The sequence below is a fragment of the Eptatretus burgeri genome, chromosome 7, assembly GCF_056783735.1.
Source record: "Eptatretus burgeri isolate ZD-2024b chromosome 7, Ebu_testis_v1, whole genome shotgun sequence".
NCBI lineage: Eukaryota > Metazoa > Chordata > Myxini > Myxiniformes > Myxinidae > Eptatretus > Eptatretus burgeri.
The window spans coordinates 1,109,949-1,127,326 of record NC_140967.1 but is presented as its reverse complement, the minus strand read 5'-3'; the positions used below and the strand labels follow the sequence as shown (position 1 = coordinate 1,127,326).

The following is a 17,378-nucleotide window of genomic DNA, read 5'->3' as shown; positions in this document are numbered from 1 at the left end:
TGATTGGTCACAGCTACAGCAACTCCTTTGGCATGGTAACCATCAGACAACCAGACCAATAGAAGGTGTTACCACCTGCAATGATCTCACCGCAGTCCGGTCTCCAAACCTCAGAGAGTGCTGCAATCCCGATGTCCAAACACTTGAGCTCAGATGATAAGAGACAGGTGATCATCCTCTCTTTGGGATAGGACACACCAGGCACCCACCCGAAGGGACCGCCTCAGGTTAACCCAAGGAGACGCCGTCTGGTGGACGACACCTCAGCACCACCCTGACACATATTACCGCAATCCGACCCAGGAAGGTTACCCCATGGTTTCCCTCTTATCATCAAAGATTTGGGGTCCTGAAGGCTTTGCCCCAATCTCTTCATCCGGTGAGCTGCTGTGCGAAGGGCAGCTGCACAGGAGGTACTCCCACGGAGTGGGTTTTAAGATTTTTTTTCTACTTTTAGTATGATTTGCGGAAGGAAGGGTTTTACGGTGGCTGGAGTGCAAATCCTGCTACCAACCTCTGAATAAAAAGTAACCCACCTGCAGGCGGACATCTGCAGACAGTTGGGCACTCAATATGGATGGCCGTTGGCTCACAAGGAGCTCTTCCACCCTTTGACAGATTTTACTTTTCATCCTGCTTGGTGTCCATATCATACGCCCTCCTCACCAAGAAACTTGGTGGGGGAGAAGGTTTAGTCGCTGACAACCCAACCATGAAACGGTAAGCACAGGTTTAGATGGTACCTGCAGCAAATCACAGAGATCGAATGTGACCTGATCTGACTGACGTAATCTGTCCTTTCAATAGAGCGCATACCTCCACCAGGTTGAACAGTTTACATTTTGTATCCCACTGATAGGCTCAATCTGCATCCTTACCCGAAACAAAATCTAATTGGCTTCTTCTTCTCACCGACCAAAATAATCGACCAAGTTTTGTCATAACCCGTCAACTTTTGAGTTATCGTGCTATATACCGTAAGAAATTAGGCCTATGTTGACGGTGACACCTCAAAAATAATTGGTGCTTGAATTCAGTGACACGATATGCAAATCCTGCTGAAATTTTAAGTCAATCGGAGAAAACATTTAGGTTTTATTTTTTTTTAATGCAACCGAAGTTGTTGACATTTGGCCTATGTTGACCTCAAAAATAATTGGTGGTTCAATTCAGAGAGCTGATGTGGAAATGCTCTTCAAATTTCAAGTCAATCAGATGAAAATTGAGGATTTTAGAAATCAACTGAGTTGCTGACCTTTGGCAACTATGTCGACATCAAAATGGTGAATTCAGTGAGTTGATATTAAAGTCCTGCTCACATTTCAAGTCAATCCGATGAAAATAGAGGATTTTATAAAGTGCACCGGTTTTGACCTTTGGCCGATGTTGACCTCACATCGACCATTGATCGACCGTCGCAGGGACGGTGCCCACAATCACCGAAAATTTCAGAATGATCGGCTGAGCAGTTTGGGCTGGAGGCGAGCAGACAGACAAACAAACAAATGGAACCGAAAAACACACAGTACGTACTTGTCAATATATATATATATATATATATATATATATATATATATATATATATATATATATATATATATATATATATATATATATATATATATATATATATATATATATATACACATATATAGCCAAGTAACAAAGAGATAGAGTGGACAGACAGACAGCGGCGCCAATTACAACATCCCTCCATTTTCAAAAAGCGTGTGGGGATAAATAAATATCCATTTGTGAGGGTAAATGTACAGCTGCGAATGCCAAACTATTCCTCGCCAGACACATGGCAAAGCACATGGTCATTTGCACTTCATTAACCGTCACAGATTAACGAACAAGTTAAATGTTCAAACCTTATGTCATGTGTATACAGCAATTGAAGTAAATCTCTGCTCTTTACACTGTACAAGCATTTCAAATCATGGTGAAGACAACACTTTGCTTGTTTACAAATTGAAGGCGAACATAGACAATCAATTAATAAGATTACAAGCAACTTACCAACAGTGTACCAGCTGCCATCTGTAAGCCTATTTACAACCGCCTCAAGACACATCCCGTCCTCAGTCTTTACCTCGACGATCGCTCCGACCTGTGGGAATGGATGTACACAGAAGAGCAAAAGAATGCAATGAAGGAAGATTTTTCAAAGAAGTAAAAAAACAGATGTGACATCCACGATTCATATTAACTTCGTTGAAATGGTGAGCAGGTAACACCTCCCCAACTTTCAGTATAAATGCAACCTTTGACATTCTCGTGAGCAATCAACTGCTGGTAAGAGCGTCAAGGCCCTATAATGTTACTCCGACCAAACTTTCACCTTTTAACCAAGCAGGGCTTCCTTATTATTCAGCCATTGGTTTGTTAGAACTCCGCACCATAAAACCCAGAGGCCAGTCTTTCTCCCAAACTTGGCCAAATTTTAAGAAGAAGCAACAAAAACTCCAGAGATCAAGCATCTCCTGAAAGCCAATCAAAAAGGTAATGGGAAGGCTGGATTTTCCTGTTCGACGAGGTCATCTATATAATGTAAGTAGCCGCAGTTTTCTGTCCGTCTGTCACGCTACGTCATTTCACTCGGTCTGTGACGTCACTACAGCGTAGAAAGGCCAACTCCAAAATCCATCATTTATATTGTTACGGATTCGCGCCCGCCGGCGTGCTGACGGCCACGTAACTCGAATCGCGGCACGTCGCCCACCGGACGGACAATCCAGTCGTGACCCTCTCGGACTAACGCCGGGAACCAGTCACGGGTGGACCTTTCGGTCTCACCGCGATTGAGCCAATCGGCCCCCGCGTGGGATAGGGTTGCTCGCCAAATTCGACCTACCTAAGTACCCACACGGAGGGGAGACCGGGCGATCGCACCTCGCCGCAGGTCGACTTCGGACACGGGCCACTTAAGCGACCCGTTCCGTACTATCGGGATAACCGAGCGGTGTTATTCGTCGACCTCGACGGTTCGATTAATTATCGGGCGTATTCAGCCCACTACCAACCCTTTACGTGAAGCAAGATGAGGATTCAATGAAAGAAATGACGAAGCGAAGCGGGAAACAGTTCAACACAAAGCACATTTATTCGCGATGAACGGAAAGCACACATATTCAATTCCACCAAAAGCACATAGAAAAGGAAAAGAAACACAATGCAATTTTACACAAAAAGCAAATGCGACAATGCAGATCTAATACCGATTACGCGAGCACACGGCAACACTTATACAATTTTACTTCACAGACGGCGCCGACAACACATATTCCCAAAGCAAAAGAAAAGAGAACCACCCTCAAGGATGAGGCGGGCCTGAGGCCGAGACCGGGTCGGGCCTACCCGTCTGGTGATGAGACGCGGAGCGGCGATGGTGCCTCAACTCCGCGGGCCTCGCGGACAGTGTCTGGTAGGGGGTGGGAAAGGGGCCCCCTTGGTCGCACTATCTCAGCGCGGGGGGGAAACAGGAGGGGGTTGCTGATGCTCGGGGGAAAGGAGGATTTTTACTCTGCCTCGAGTCCCGCGAGGAGCGTCTCCACCTCGACCAGGTCGCGCCGTCGGCCTCCCTGGTGTGCAGCTCCCGGCACGACGCGAGCACCCCCTCGTCTGCCCTCGCCGCCTCTCCACAGCTCCGTCCTCTTCGCTCCGACTCCAACGCACACGACGACGACGACGACCAACTCCTTCTTGCTTCTTCTTCCCAACTCCACCGACTGCGAAGTCTTAACTCCACTCTACTGACGAACGCGGTCGCTTATATAAGCCCCGTGGCTTCGCTCTCTCATCTTTGACCCCCTGCCTTCGACCTTTCACCTCGCTCCCCATTGGCCCGAGAAAAGGTGGGCGTGTGTCATTTTTGATCCGTTTTTGGAGCGGAAAATCCGTGGTTTTGTACACGCTGTTCGGCGCGCGCCCTGCACGAGTCCAACACCGGTACCCACAAGCGGCGCAAGAACGGTGGCGATGCGACGGTTGCGAGGTGTGACGTGAAGCGGCGCCGCGGTGGGTGGTTGATGTTGTGGTTGGTGGTGGTAACAATGGCGGTTGGTCCAAAATAAAGATAGTAAAAGAAAAACGGCTATCCTGAAGAGTCGCAGCACGCATAAATGACATGTATTCCCACTAGACAACGGGTTTGGGCCTAACTACACATATACTTACCGAGATATCTCACCTAAGGGACCTGAATGGTGGTTTGCGAATTTGGTAACCACAACAATATTTTCATGCAATTGAGGCCGAACACATTGTCGAACCTGTCATATTCACAATCGCCATGCCCTACCTTTGAGTTTTCTGTTCAGTGTGAAAAACAAAGACATTGTTAAAATGATCATCAAACATTGTAAGGATCGGCGTCACAGGCCTTCCAGCGACACAGTACGCGAAGGCCTTTGGCTTCATTCCCGAGGCCTCGCCTTCAGGCACCTTCCGGGAATTTCTTCTGGAGCAATTGTTGCAGCGTTCCGGACTTCTTACCCAGGTGTTGTTTTTCCCTGGGAGAGTTTAAAGCTGAAGAGTTCAGGTTTCTTAATGCAGTAATATAGTTTTCGTATTAATAATAACATGGTAACTATAATTGTAACACTACAATCCCTGTCGAGACTGCAAAGTTACTGGATTAAAGTCAAAAATGAAAAAAAATTTGAAGCGTGGATGCTTAGTGGTGAACATGCCGGGTCCATTCTCCTTTCTCCATCTGACATGGATATTCCTTTCCAACTCCAACGACAGTTTCTGGTTAGGCCGGAAAACACGGATGCTCAGTGGTGAACGTGCCAGGTCCATTCTCCTTTCTCCATCTGACATGGATATTCCTTTCCAACTCCAACGACAGTTTCCAGTTAGGCCGGAAAATGCGGATGCTTAGTGGTGAAGCGCGGATGCTTAGTGGTGAACGTGCCGGGTCCATTCTCCTTTCTCCACCTGACATGGATATTCCTTTCCAACTCCAACAACAGTTTCCGGTGAAGCCGGCCATTGCGATGACTATCAAGAAAAGCCAGGGTCAGAGCCTGCGGCGGTGTGGAGTCCTGCTTCCAGTCAGTGTTTTTACACATGGACAACTGTACAGTTTAGCGAGTGGAGTAGGAGAACCACTCGATTGCGCATCTGCCAACCAAATGAATTCTGGATAAGGAGAGGGACTAAACATACTGCAGGCTGACGAAAGAGCAACGTTGTTCATAGTGACACTGAACATGCTGCAGGGCGCCAAACCCACAACGTTGTTTATAGTGGGATCTGTGGCATCCATGCTGAACTTCTCAAGGCTGGTGTAAATGCTGCACTCGTGTCGTTGCATTCAGTTCTGTGCTCTGCCTGGAACACAGGCATCATCCCAACTGACTGGAAGAGGGACCTTGTTGTCCCTCTCTGGAAAGGGAAGGGTGATTGCCAAGACTGCAACAACGACCAAGGAGTGACGCTGCTCTCAGTGCCGAGCAAGGTCTTTGCTCGGATAATTCTTGATAGGGTTCGCCACCATCTGCTTGAACACCAGCGTCCAGAGCAGTCAGGCTTTACACCAAAGAGGTCAACGATTGAACGTATCCTTGCTCCGGGTCCTCACCAAACGCAGATGAGAGTTTCGGCAGGGGTTGCTTGCAGTCTATGATTCAGTGAATCGGGATGCCCTCTGGAGGATTCTTGGTCTTCGTGGGGTGCCACCAAAACTGATCAATTTGATGTCTAAACTATGCTCTGGTGTTGAGAGTTCTGTGAGATGTGGTGATACCATCTCTGACTCATTTTCAGTTGTTACTGGAGTTCGTCAGGGATGTGTACTGGCACCCACACTTTCCAGAGCTTGTATGGACTGGATTCTGGGGAGGATGTCGAAGAGATAAAGCTGCGGTGCATCGTTTGGGAATGTCAAGATTTCTGACATTGATTTCACTGATGGTGCAGTCATCTTTGCACAGCCTCAAGATATCCTTTTGGGGACCCTCGAGGTGCTGAATGAAGAGTCCGGGCTGCTGGGATTATGGGTTTCCTGGGCCAAAACTAAGATCCAGGCTTTCAATGACATCTTGGATGCTGCTGTCCTGTCCGTGCATGTTTGTGGCGAGTATGTTGAGGTTACGGAGAGATTCACTTCCCTTGGCAGTGATATTCATGTCTCTGTTTGCTGTGAGCCAGAGGTCAACAGACGTCTGGGTCGGACGTGGGGAGTTATGGATTCACTGTATCATGGGGTGTGGCGCTGTCGGTACCTGTGCGGGAGGACGAAAGTCCGAGTCTTCAGGTCCTTGGTGCTTCCAGTCTTGCTCTTCGGATGTGAGACTTGGACTCTGACCAGGGATCCGAGATGGAGACTTAATTCCTTTGGTACCAGGTCTCTTTGGAGAATCCTTGGCTATCGCTGGTCCGACTTTGTGTCCAATGAGCGGTTTCTGAGAGAGACTCAAATGAGATTTCTTACCTGCATAGTCCGTGAGCGTCAGCTGCAGATGTATGGACATGTGGCTCGTTTTCCTGGCACTGATCCTGCTCACCAGATTCTCTCAGCGAGGGAGCATCGTGAGTGGAGGCGGCCAATGTGCCGACCACATGCCTCGTCGTTAAAGCAGGTTGATCAGCATCTCAAGGAGATTGGGATGGGCCAGGCATCTGCCTGGGGGATGGTCAGATGGGGGCCCTTGGAGTATCGGCGGAAAGTGGACGCAGCGACGCACCTGACCTTTAAGGAGGACAAAAGCACACTTACGCCATCCGCTTTAGAGGGAAAGAACACTCTCTTAGTCTGTGGGTACGTGATAAGCATATGCCTCAAGAACGGCGGATTTCCTCCCTTTCAGTTTGGTGTTAAACAGCAGTAAGTACCGTTTAAAAAGATAATCATACGTCCTTGTGGTTTATTATATTCTTTACTGCTCACAGAAATGCCCCACAAAACATCACGATTAGCTATTTATTCACGTTAACACGGAGTTTGTCCAAGGCAGAAAAACCCTTTGGAGAGGGCCAATGTGCTCAGAGAAGCACATTACCTTTGGGTGATTGCATCACCCCCCCCCCTACAATAGTCAGGAGGCCCAATGCAGAATAGTGTCCGACCCTGCTGATTCCGTGTTAGAATAGTGCAACAGGTGTAAATTGACTGTCCAGACACACAGAAACGTGAATCAACTTGTTGCCAACTCTGGATATGGATAGTATGGCCGCCATGACAGTTTACAAAATGGTCACCATTAAATACACTTTTTGTCATATTTCAGCCGCAAATTGACATGAAATTACAAAATTAGGGTCGATTTCCATGTTTTTGAGCATGCCTGAGCTGATGGGAGTATAGAAAAAAACATTGCTCCATCCATTTTCTAAAAATAATATGACTTGTTTTTCACTATATTATTTTTAAAGAAATGTTCAGGCTCGAATTAGAATGTCTGATTATACAAACCACAATCAATGAATTTTACAACTTTGCTATAAAATGAACCTAAACTACATAACTGTGTGTTTTTCTGTTACCCAGGACTAACTGAAAAATGAAAGCCGCAAGATTTCTCACAGGGGGTTCAAGGGATCGAGAAGAAGAAGAGCATGTAGACTGGAATAAATGCTTTATTTGCCAGGACAGTTCAAAAACTAGCAAGTCAACGCCACTTCGAAAGACTACAATCGTTGGTGTGAAAACTGTAGCTGAATGTTGCAAAGAAAGAGAGAAATATAATGACGCTAAATATGTTGACTCATTCTCAAGAATCAGAAAATATTCTGTACCGGAGCACGTCGAAAAGATTCAATGGCACAAATTCTGCTATAGTGACTTTACTCACGCACAAAAAATAGACAGACTGAAGTCAAGGATTCAGCCACAATCTGTGACTTATGCAGAAGAGATACCCACAACATCAGGTTCCTCAGAGAAATACCATGTCCCAAAGTCACTAAGATCCGCGCACAGCGCTATGGATTGGTCAAAATGCGCTTTCTGCCAGACTGACATTCCTGGAAAAGCTGGTGTCCTGACAAATGTTGAATTTGATCACACATCATCCAGGATGCTTAGTTTGGCCCAATTTGACCCCACCATGCGTCACAGGTTTGCAGGTGTTTCAGACTTGATGGCAGCTGAAGGTAAATATCACCTCAAGTGTTATGTTTCTTTTCGCAGAAAGTATAAAAAGGAGAGTGGAGAGAAAAACCAGTCTCCTGAAAGCATCTGTTTCAGAAATGTGATGAACCAGCTTGAGAAAGAGCTGCAGAAGGGACATGTGTTTACCCTGCAAAACATCTGGGAACACTACAGCATGCTGTTATTGAATGATTTTGGAATTGAGGCTGGAGCCTACAAAAGCTACAATTTCAAGCAGAAAGTGGAGGTTCACTTTGGTAGTGACAAGGTGACATTTGTGCAGCCATTGGATGTCACAAAACCCCTCATAGTTGCGTCCTCAACTGTGACAAAGTTTGCCATGAGAACCGCCGTGAATGATTTATCTGAAGAAGGTGAAAGTTCTGAAGAAGATGAATTGGCCCAGTGCAGTCTGCCTCATCATGAGAACGAAATCCTTAGCTGGATCTTCAGAGTGGGCATAAAGATTTACAGTGACGTAAAACACTCTCCAGGGCATAGCATTATCGGTGGACTGAACACAGAAAATGCAGAGCGAATTGTACCTGAAACCCTGTACATGCTTGTAAAGCTTCTTTGTGGTGGTGACAGCACTGACAAGATGGACAATGAAGAAGCGGATGAGACAGATACCAAGAACAAAGTTCTGAGCATCTGCCAAGACATTATTCATGTGGCTTCAGGAGGCAAAAAACTGACCCCCAAACACCTGGGCCTTGGCCTTGCTCTTCACCAGGCTACATGCTCAAAAGAACCACATCTACCTGCACCTGAGAACTGTGGGTGGGAACAGGTCGTCAAAGATGGCAACGAGACATTTCAGCCGCGACTCATGACTGCACAGCCTATTACTGCTTACTGTGTAGAACTGACGACATGCAAATGCCGTGGGTCATGCTCAACTCGACGGTGCAAATGTACACGGAATGGACTGCCTTGCACGAAAGCATGTGGATGCAAAGCCCTTTGTAGGAACCCGTTCAGTGTACAAGCCGATCAATAGCTCTGAAAATTGTACTTGGGTGTTATCACAACACTTTTCTCTTCTGCAAAGCAACGTAATTTTGTGTTAGAAAGAATCTGACAGCTGTTGAAATAACCTTTGACTGACTGTAAACCCATCTCCATCAATAGTGCTAAACATTTTCTTTTTCACATTTGTTGCTCGTATGTGCATTTTCAATTTCGTCTTTAAGTTGTCAATTATGTGAAAAGTTGTGATCCAGTACAAAAATAAAGCACTAAATAGTGTTCCTCGTGTCAGATTACATAGTATTTCACAATCATGACAAATTTCTGGCTAGTACAATTTGCAGTAAGAAAAAGACTAAATCTGATGGCGGCCATTTTGATTACTGTCATGGCGGCCATAATATTCAGATGCAGACTTGGCAACAAGTGGAACTAAACTTGGTCATGCCTAGACTCTTCAAAAACACCAGTTGCACCATTCTAACATGAAATCAGCAGCGAACCTATTTTCTAGGCTAGCTACAGATTTTGGCTTCTAGACTACAATGACACACACACCAACAGACAAAGACAAAAACACAGTTATACCAACACACCTCTTGTCAAGAAACAGTACTGTTATGTAGCTTCAAATAGTCTTGTATAAACCCTTGTGGAATGGTGTTTCATGATTCTTTCAAGACCTTCCAAAGATCATCGAAGTTGCTGGGATTCTATTTTTACTTTTTCTTTGTCCAAATAGTCCCACACAGCTTCAATGATATTGAGATCTGGGCCGAGAGGCCATTCCATGTGTTGAAGGATACCAGCTCTTTCTTTGTAAATAAGTTTTACGAGTGTTTTGGGTCATTACTTTGCTGTAAGACGAAGTGTGGACCAATGAGTCTTGCACACCAGGGACAGCATGCTATGTATTTTGTCTCCCCAGGCATATATTAGAGGGGGTGGAAGAGTAATGATCACAACATGCAACAATAGCAACATGAGATTGCAAGCTTTAATGCCAAACTTTAAAAAGAAATTAAGTAGTGGAGATACCCATCATGGATGGATGATGGGATGGCAAGGGATTTGATCCCCAAGTTCTGATGTCAATTCAACACTTGTCGTATTTCGATTCTTGAAGGACATTACTTTCAAGTATTGTTCATACTTGTTAGACAGCTTTTTGGATCATCCAGTCCTGGGTTTGTCAATTACAGGTGTTTCTCTGTACTTGTTGATTGCGCTTGAGACAGCACATCTTGGAAATCGAGTGATGCAAACTATTTCACTCAATGGGTTTCCTCCTTTAAGCAAAAACTGAAATTGTGTACATTTTGTTTCAAGTTGATGGTTAATTCTGATGGATCTGCAATCTGCAGGTTAAAAGTGGGCTTTTAACTTTGTGGAGGGAGAGAGGAACACCCATTGTTAATAATGAAGAACACCCAACGACGAGTCATCAATTCAATTTGATTGCAGACTACAATTCATATTAGTTGCTCATGTATAATTTACTTTGGGTTGTGTGATCACAAGTTTTTGAAGCTTCTGATCTCGATATCAGCTTCAACCCAACAGATTGCTTTCAAATTTTGTATAAACACCATCATATGTGTTGCAGTCTCATTATTTTTTTTGAAATTATATTAAGCCCTTCAGTAGTTTCCTTTCAATTTACAAAAAGTTTCCAAAAACTGTCATAGGATGCACGGCTTGGTGGATGGTAAGTCGATCCATTTGAGGCATTTTACTGTATATATCTTTGTACCGTATATATTATATGACCATGGCATTTTTATCAACGATTACAGGCAGAATCCCGATCTCAACTTCCAATGAACAGATTACATTCATTATAGAAATAAAATAGTAGTTCAGCATGCAAAAGTGCAGCACGTGGTCTTTGCTGCGAAATACTGGGAGGCACAGCGCAGCAGGATGGTCTTAAGACACCGAAGTGGTGCCACGGCTTCGGACCCCTCTCCGAAGGTGTGGTGTCGCCCTTGGGTCTGCTTGGCTTTCTTGAGGCGTGTGGCTGTCCAGCACAGCCGGTATAGCTGGCTGTGCTCAATGGCAGTGCGGCTCACTCTCTTTGGGTTCGGACTATCTGTCAGGCACGAGGCTCTCTTGGGATGATCATCTCTCGTTGCAAGTGTCGCCATTTATAGGCAACGCCTCTGCCTGCCTGTAACCCCGCTAAGCGGAACTCATACATGTCCTCTTGCAGCGCTGAACTTGCAAACGTTGATATGCCATTTGTAAATCTCATGTGAGAGGTCACATCTATACTTTGTGCTCCTTAGCCCAAGTAATATTACCGAATGAATAGAATGCATGCTCGTGTTAGATCAACACTCACCCGAGGTAAGCCCAACACTTGATCATCCTGCACCATCTGTGTCGACGAATCATGCTTGTATGTGACCTGGAATGAACACAAGCTTTAGTTCAATACTCAAAGGTTGGACAAGCTTAGGAAAGACAATTTCAGGGTAAGGCACATGAGAACCTTTCATCCCGTCACCGTCATGTTCAGGCCAAATGTTATCACTATTCTTGAAAGAAAAGCATCATAATTGGTTATGTCATTTATGAGGTTCATGCAGCCGGGCTCGAGCCCACAAGTTAACATTTTTGGTCTCAAAAGGCAGCTCCACTCGTGGTTTGGCATTTCTCTCTGCGCATACGAATAACAAACTACTCTTTACAGGCACGTTCTCAAACAACTCATGTCAGTCAGAAATTCAAAAAGAAACAATTTTGGTGCTGCTGTTCCTTGCCAAGTCAAAATTGCATCTCAAATGACGTGTCCAGAATAGAGTTCAAAGAGAGAGATAAAACTATGGCACTACAACATGCTGAGGGTTTTTTGTGACACATTTCATAATCATGAAAGGACTTTGTACACAATGTCATACAGCACAGCTTGCCCTCATTGCAGAACAGAGCCACCAATGTCCAATCTGGCATATTCAGATCCTGTGAAGTCAAAGTTTTTTTTCACGTCAATGCGATCTCACGTGTACAAATTAAAGAAAAGGCAACGCCACTTGCTCATCGCAGGCCAGTTGCTACCCAGTTTCCCACTGGCTTGTTTGGTTCAATTAACCTGCATTTTAAGCCATTTCTTCAAGTGCATTAAAGACACACACACACACACACACACACACACACACACACACACACACACACACACACACACACACACACACACACACACACACACACACACACACACACACACACACACACACACACACGTAACTTGTTTATTCATTCATTAAAACGTCCATTATCAAAGACTACCTTGCTGTGCCATCGGGTTAAAAATTAAAATAAATAAAAAAAGGAGTGGTATTAAGCTCAACCATGGAATTAAAGACTTCAATAAATAAGTAGCCTCGTGGGGAACTAACAGTTATTTCCCCAACAGGTGAGGTGAAAATGGGGTATATAGGGGAAGGGGCCATGCCCTCTCCCCCTTCCTGAAGTGGTACGGTCATGGGGAGCACAACTTAAGTTAGTGGCATGGTTCTTATGTTTCATGAAGAGTTTGGTCTGCTTCAGGCCGTCGGTTCCCGAGAAGATTTTACAATAAATTCCCTGAATTTAAGGCAAAACTCCCCTTTTCAGCGTCTTATAGGGGGCGGGAGCAGATGGGGAGCACAACCCCATGAAACCCTAAAGGTCCCCTGACATGCAAAAGTACATAAATTTCATTTATATACGTCTTCGAGGAGTTTTTCATCGTGATTTCAGATCTGACAACGTTACTAATTCTGTGAAATGTAAAATTAAAAAAAACAAACCTCTTCGGGAACGCCCCTAAAAATTCTCCTGAAAGGGGCGTAAACCATATGACGTCAACTGCAGGATGACAAAGGCTGCACGTAAATTACTCGGGTTGGTGGTCTACGTGATTCTAATGGCTTCCTGTGCGTTTCCACATTTGATTGGTCGACTCAATCGCTTCGTTCATGTCTGCTTTAAAAAAAAAAAAAAAAAAAAATCGAACATTTGTTTTTGAATAATGGATGACGTGGATTTTCACTTGTCTGGTAACGACAGTGAGTGTGAGAGAAATGAAGGATTTTGGTCTGAATCAGATGGAGAATTGTGGGATAGCATAGTCACGGGAGGTGAAGTTCAGGCAGCTGGAAATGAAGTACGGCCTTAGCAGTTTGAGCCCGAAGCAGGACAAGCAGAGAAAAATGGCGATGAAATTCCCGGAGTTCATGATGATCGGGAGAACATCGAAGGAAGACTCGGAAATAACAACTGGTGAGACTAAATCCTATTCGTAATTCAATAATGTAAATTCGACTTGCATACTGCTCGATATCAGAAATATTTTAGTGAGGTGACGTGAACAGCGCAGCGCAGCGGACATGTTGCTTCACGGCGAATTAATCACAAGCAAGGCCAGCCCATGTCATCGGCCGTATCTCTCCGCGCATAAAACAAAGCAATCTCACTGTCCGGATACGATGAAAACTTGTGTGCAGAACACACATTGTGACACAATTGTCTCGAGTAGTCCGATAAATCTGACACTCTGTTGCATTTTTATTTATTTCATTCCTACTGTCGTCATGTAGCACCAGTAGAAAACAATGAAGAAAAGAGAATAATAAAACAAGCAGTCATAGACTGGTACTTACGAAATCATCAACGTGACCTCTGACCTTGTCTAATAAAAGCTGTTTGTGGAGAAGGAAGCGACGCAAATCAGAAGTTTCTACGATGATTCTGTACTAAACCATCAAAAAAATCGCATGTTTGACCTCACTGTGACCTTGACCTTTGACCAAAATCGAATCAGCACTAGCCATCACCCTACTGAATCATGTGGTGTAATTTGACATTGGTAGCTTCTTCCGTTCTCGAGTTATCGTGCACACACACACACACACACACACACACACACACACATATACACACACACACACACACACACACACACACACACACACACACACACACACACACACACACACACACACACACACACACACACGACGGAAGTCATCAACATACTTACGAAATCTTAAGATTTCGTAAGTAATAAAGCTACAGCACATCAAATTTATCAGCCGAGTCGGACGGACGACGGATTTATCAGACTAGTCTAGACTCTAGAGTTGACAAGTAACTTGTATTAGCATGCAGACAATGTACAAGTCAATGCGTAAGAGTCCCGAGGCTGAGGCCGTGTAATAGGACAGATAAATTTGTCTTTGATAGTTGTGCAAACATTTTCTTCCCTTTTCTTTTATTACAGCATTTTGGCTAAATGTTAATGAATAGCATGCCAATGGAAGCAGTACCTTCACTTTAGATGTCCATATTCTCCGACGATTATCATCTTTCGGGAATACATGAAGGCTTACACCATCTTTGCTTGTATTGCTGCATCCTGCTACGATACATCTTGCAGGCATTTTCGAAAGTACGGCTAAAACTATTTCAAACTTCGCGAAACAATCACTGGAATTAAGACGATCACAGAGATTGCACTAACATGTGCAAAATGCATTTGTACGTACTTTATAAGGTGCGTGACATCTCGACTCTCGAGTCAATCCACTCTGTGCGAGTTACTGTATGTGACGTCATGCTGCGATTCACTGAAGTCCATTTTCTTAAGGGGCGGGGCATAGCAAGTTGTGAATAGCTCCAGAAATGATCGAAATATTGCTCTAATTATCCCATTTTTGATTAAAAAAAAACATGGATGATTTCTTCACTCAGAAGGTCAAGTTAATATATAAATAACAAGTATATTTTGCATGTCAGGGGACCTTTAATGTTCTGATGCATCATACCAAATTTGGTCCAAATCGATCTTGTTAATTTGAGAGGAAAATATGGTTTAGTGAATGAGGGATGAGGGGAAGGAGTACATCACCCCCTTTCCAGGGGAGATATGGCCATGGGGAGCACAACTTAAGGTTAGGGCACGGTCACGATGCTGCATGCCAGTTTGGTCTGGATCCGGTTGCTTGTTTTAGAAGATTTTTGAACGAAATACCAATATTTTGGGCAGAAACTCCCCTTTTGCCCCCCCTTTAAATGGGCGAATCCAGATGGGGAGCACAACCCCATGAGACTTTACTGTTCTGACGCATTGTACCAAATTTGATCCGTTTTGCTCAGGTAGTTGTGGAAAAGATGCTTTATGAAAATAAGGGATTCTGGGAGGGGGTACATGGCCACCTTTTCGGGGGAAATACGGCTATGAGGAGCACAACATAAAGTTTAGGGCATGGTCCTGATGCCTCGTGGAAAGTTCAGTCTGGATTTGTTTGTGGTTCCTGAGAAGCAGATTTTTGAATAAAATCCCATTATTTGGGGTAACCCCCTCCCCCCTCCCCATGGGGGGGGGTGCATCCAGATGGGGAGTACGACCCCATGATACCTGGCTGCCCTGAAGTATTGTTGCGGACCCGGGGTCGGGAGCAAGAAGACCACGAGGGGGGGAAGCTACCTTGGGTTCGCACCAGACTTTCCGGAATCGCAGGCTGTCACACACGGATAACTCCGTGACATGGCAGGTCGCTAATCGACCGTAAACGCCAATAACTCGACCATGTGACTTGGGGTCCTCCGTCTCATGGAAACCAGTTACCTAAAATGGTCACGTGATCTAATTACCGGAGGACACGCCCTCGCTACGCCTTGTTCAAACCGGATCACCTTACTGGATGAGATGCAGCCGAGCATAACTGCCAAGGACATACCGGCTGGGAAACAGATCGTTGGGGGATAATGTCCTGGCTCAGCTAGGATACGGACCATGCTGGACTAATGAAGGAAAAGACGAAAACGATCTGGGAACATTTCTACTCAAAGCATTTATTTACAATCAAGGGAGGAAAGGTATGTAGCACAGTGAATGGGGTTTACTATTATGTATAGTAGAGGATAGCAAGGAATTTGTGGGGTGCGACAAAAGGCAAGTAATTTACAAAAGCAGACACAGAGTAGACTTATCCCGTTATATCTTCTACAATTTTCACTTATGCTACAACAGGCACCATCTCCCCTCTCCCTCCCTCTCCCTCCCTCTCCCTCCCTCTCCCTCCCTCTCCCTCACACACACACACACACACACACACACACACACACACACACACACACACACACACACACACACACACACACACACACACACGATTAGATGACCAGAAAAAAAGAGCAGATGAGGAAAAACGGCCCCGCAATACCTGGCGCGGTCAGCCGACCAACGCAACACAGTATGCTTTAAGGGAGGTAGGGAGGAGGAATACTGATGTCTAAGGCGTGGGAGTGGGAGGTGTGGTGTGGTGCAATCTGGGGGGTGTGGTGTCGTGCTTGAGGAAACTGATTGCGAATCAGGGATGCTCTTTTGTGCGTCCAAAAGGGACAAGATAGAGAGGTGGAAAGAGAGAAAGGAGAGAAGATGCGTGAGGCAAAACATTCCTAGCCAAGTCGTGCATAGGTCTGTTCGTGTTGTGTGTACCTCCGTGGGATGCTCCACCTCAAGAGTTGGCACGTTATCTCTTGCTTAGTCACTTTGCTGGGGCTCGTGGAAACGTGTGCTCCGCACTGGTCCCCAAAGAGCGTCTGTCGCACACCAACCACGTGTGTAGATCCAGCGATGGGCAGACAACGAGGAACCGTGAAGAAGAGGGCGGAGCAGAGAGGCAAAGGAGAGGGCGAGGCAGGCCGGCGAAAAAAAAAAGGGCGGACGGCTTCGTGATCCGCCTTTTATAAGCCCCGGGCGAAGGGTGGGGTAACGACCTGAAGTGACCCAAATCGCGCTTCCCTTTTGGGCCACGGCGGTCACAGCCACGTCCTGTTAGGCTCCTGGGGCCGGACTCACTAACGGGCGGCTGCACGGGTGTTTGGTTTTCATATTGTGTGTGTTTGCTTGCATACTTGATTCGATTTGCATCATGGATAAAAGGAAAGGGTTGGAATGGAAATCAGGATTGAATGCAAGATAAGAGATATAATTAGACCCAGCTATAAGACCCATGCAACGCACTTCATCCCGTTAACCCACTACACATGAAGGGAAGAACTGACTGCACGAAGACCAACAAAATAACTGCCTGGGGATCACTGTATGTAGGGTGCCATTGCCGAAGAGGCATGCGGTTTTGCAGAACTGCAACGGTATCGTACCAAAGTTGGCACATAATTGGTCGGGTAGTTTTTCAGAAGACGCTTTGGTGAAATGTTAACGGATGTACATATTTACATACGCACGGACGGATGGACACCATCACCCACTTTATGAGCTTACCAGCTGAAGTACCCGGTAATACCCGGGAAA

At 45.3% G+C, this 17,378-nt stretch overlaps 1 protein-coding gene across 12 annotated transcripts in view; it reads right to left on the bottom strand.

Annotated features, from left to right (window-relative positions):
- ARID4A (AT-rich interaction domain 4A) overlaps positions 1–17,378 on the bottom strand; it is a 126,835-nt gene that overhangs the window by 82,969 nt on the left and 26,488 nt on the right. For all 12 annotated transcript variants that reach the window (XM_085887202.1, XM_085887206.1, XM_085887209.1 and 9 more), the window contains 2 exons: positions 11,418–11,483; positions 2,023–2,113 (listed from right to left, as the gene is read on the bottom strand). In XM_085887202.1, the coding sequence (XP_085743328.1) occupies positions 2,023–2,113; positions 11,418–11,483 (157 nt within the window). The remainder of the gene's footprint in view (positions 1–2,022; positions 2,114–11,417; positions 11,484–17,378) is intronic.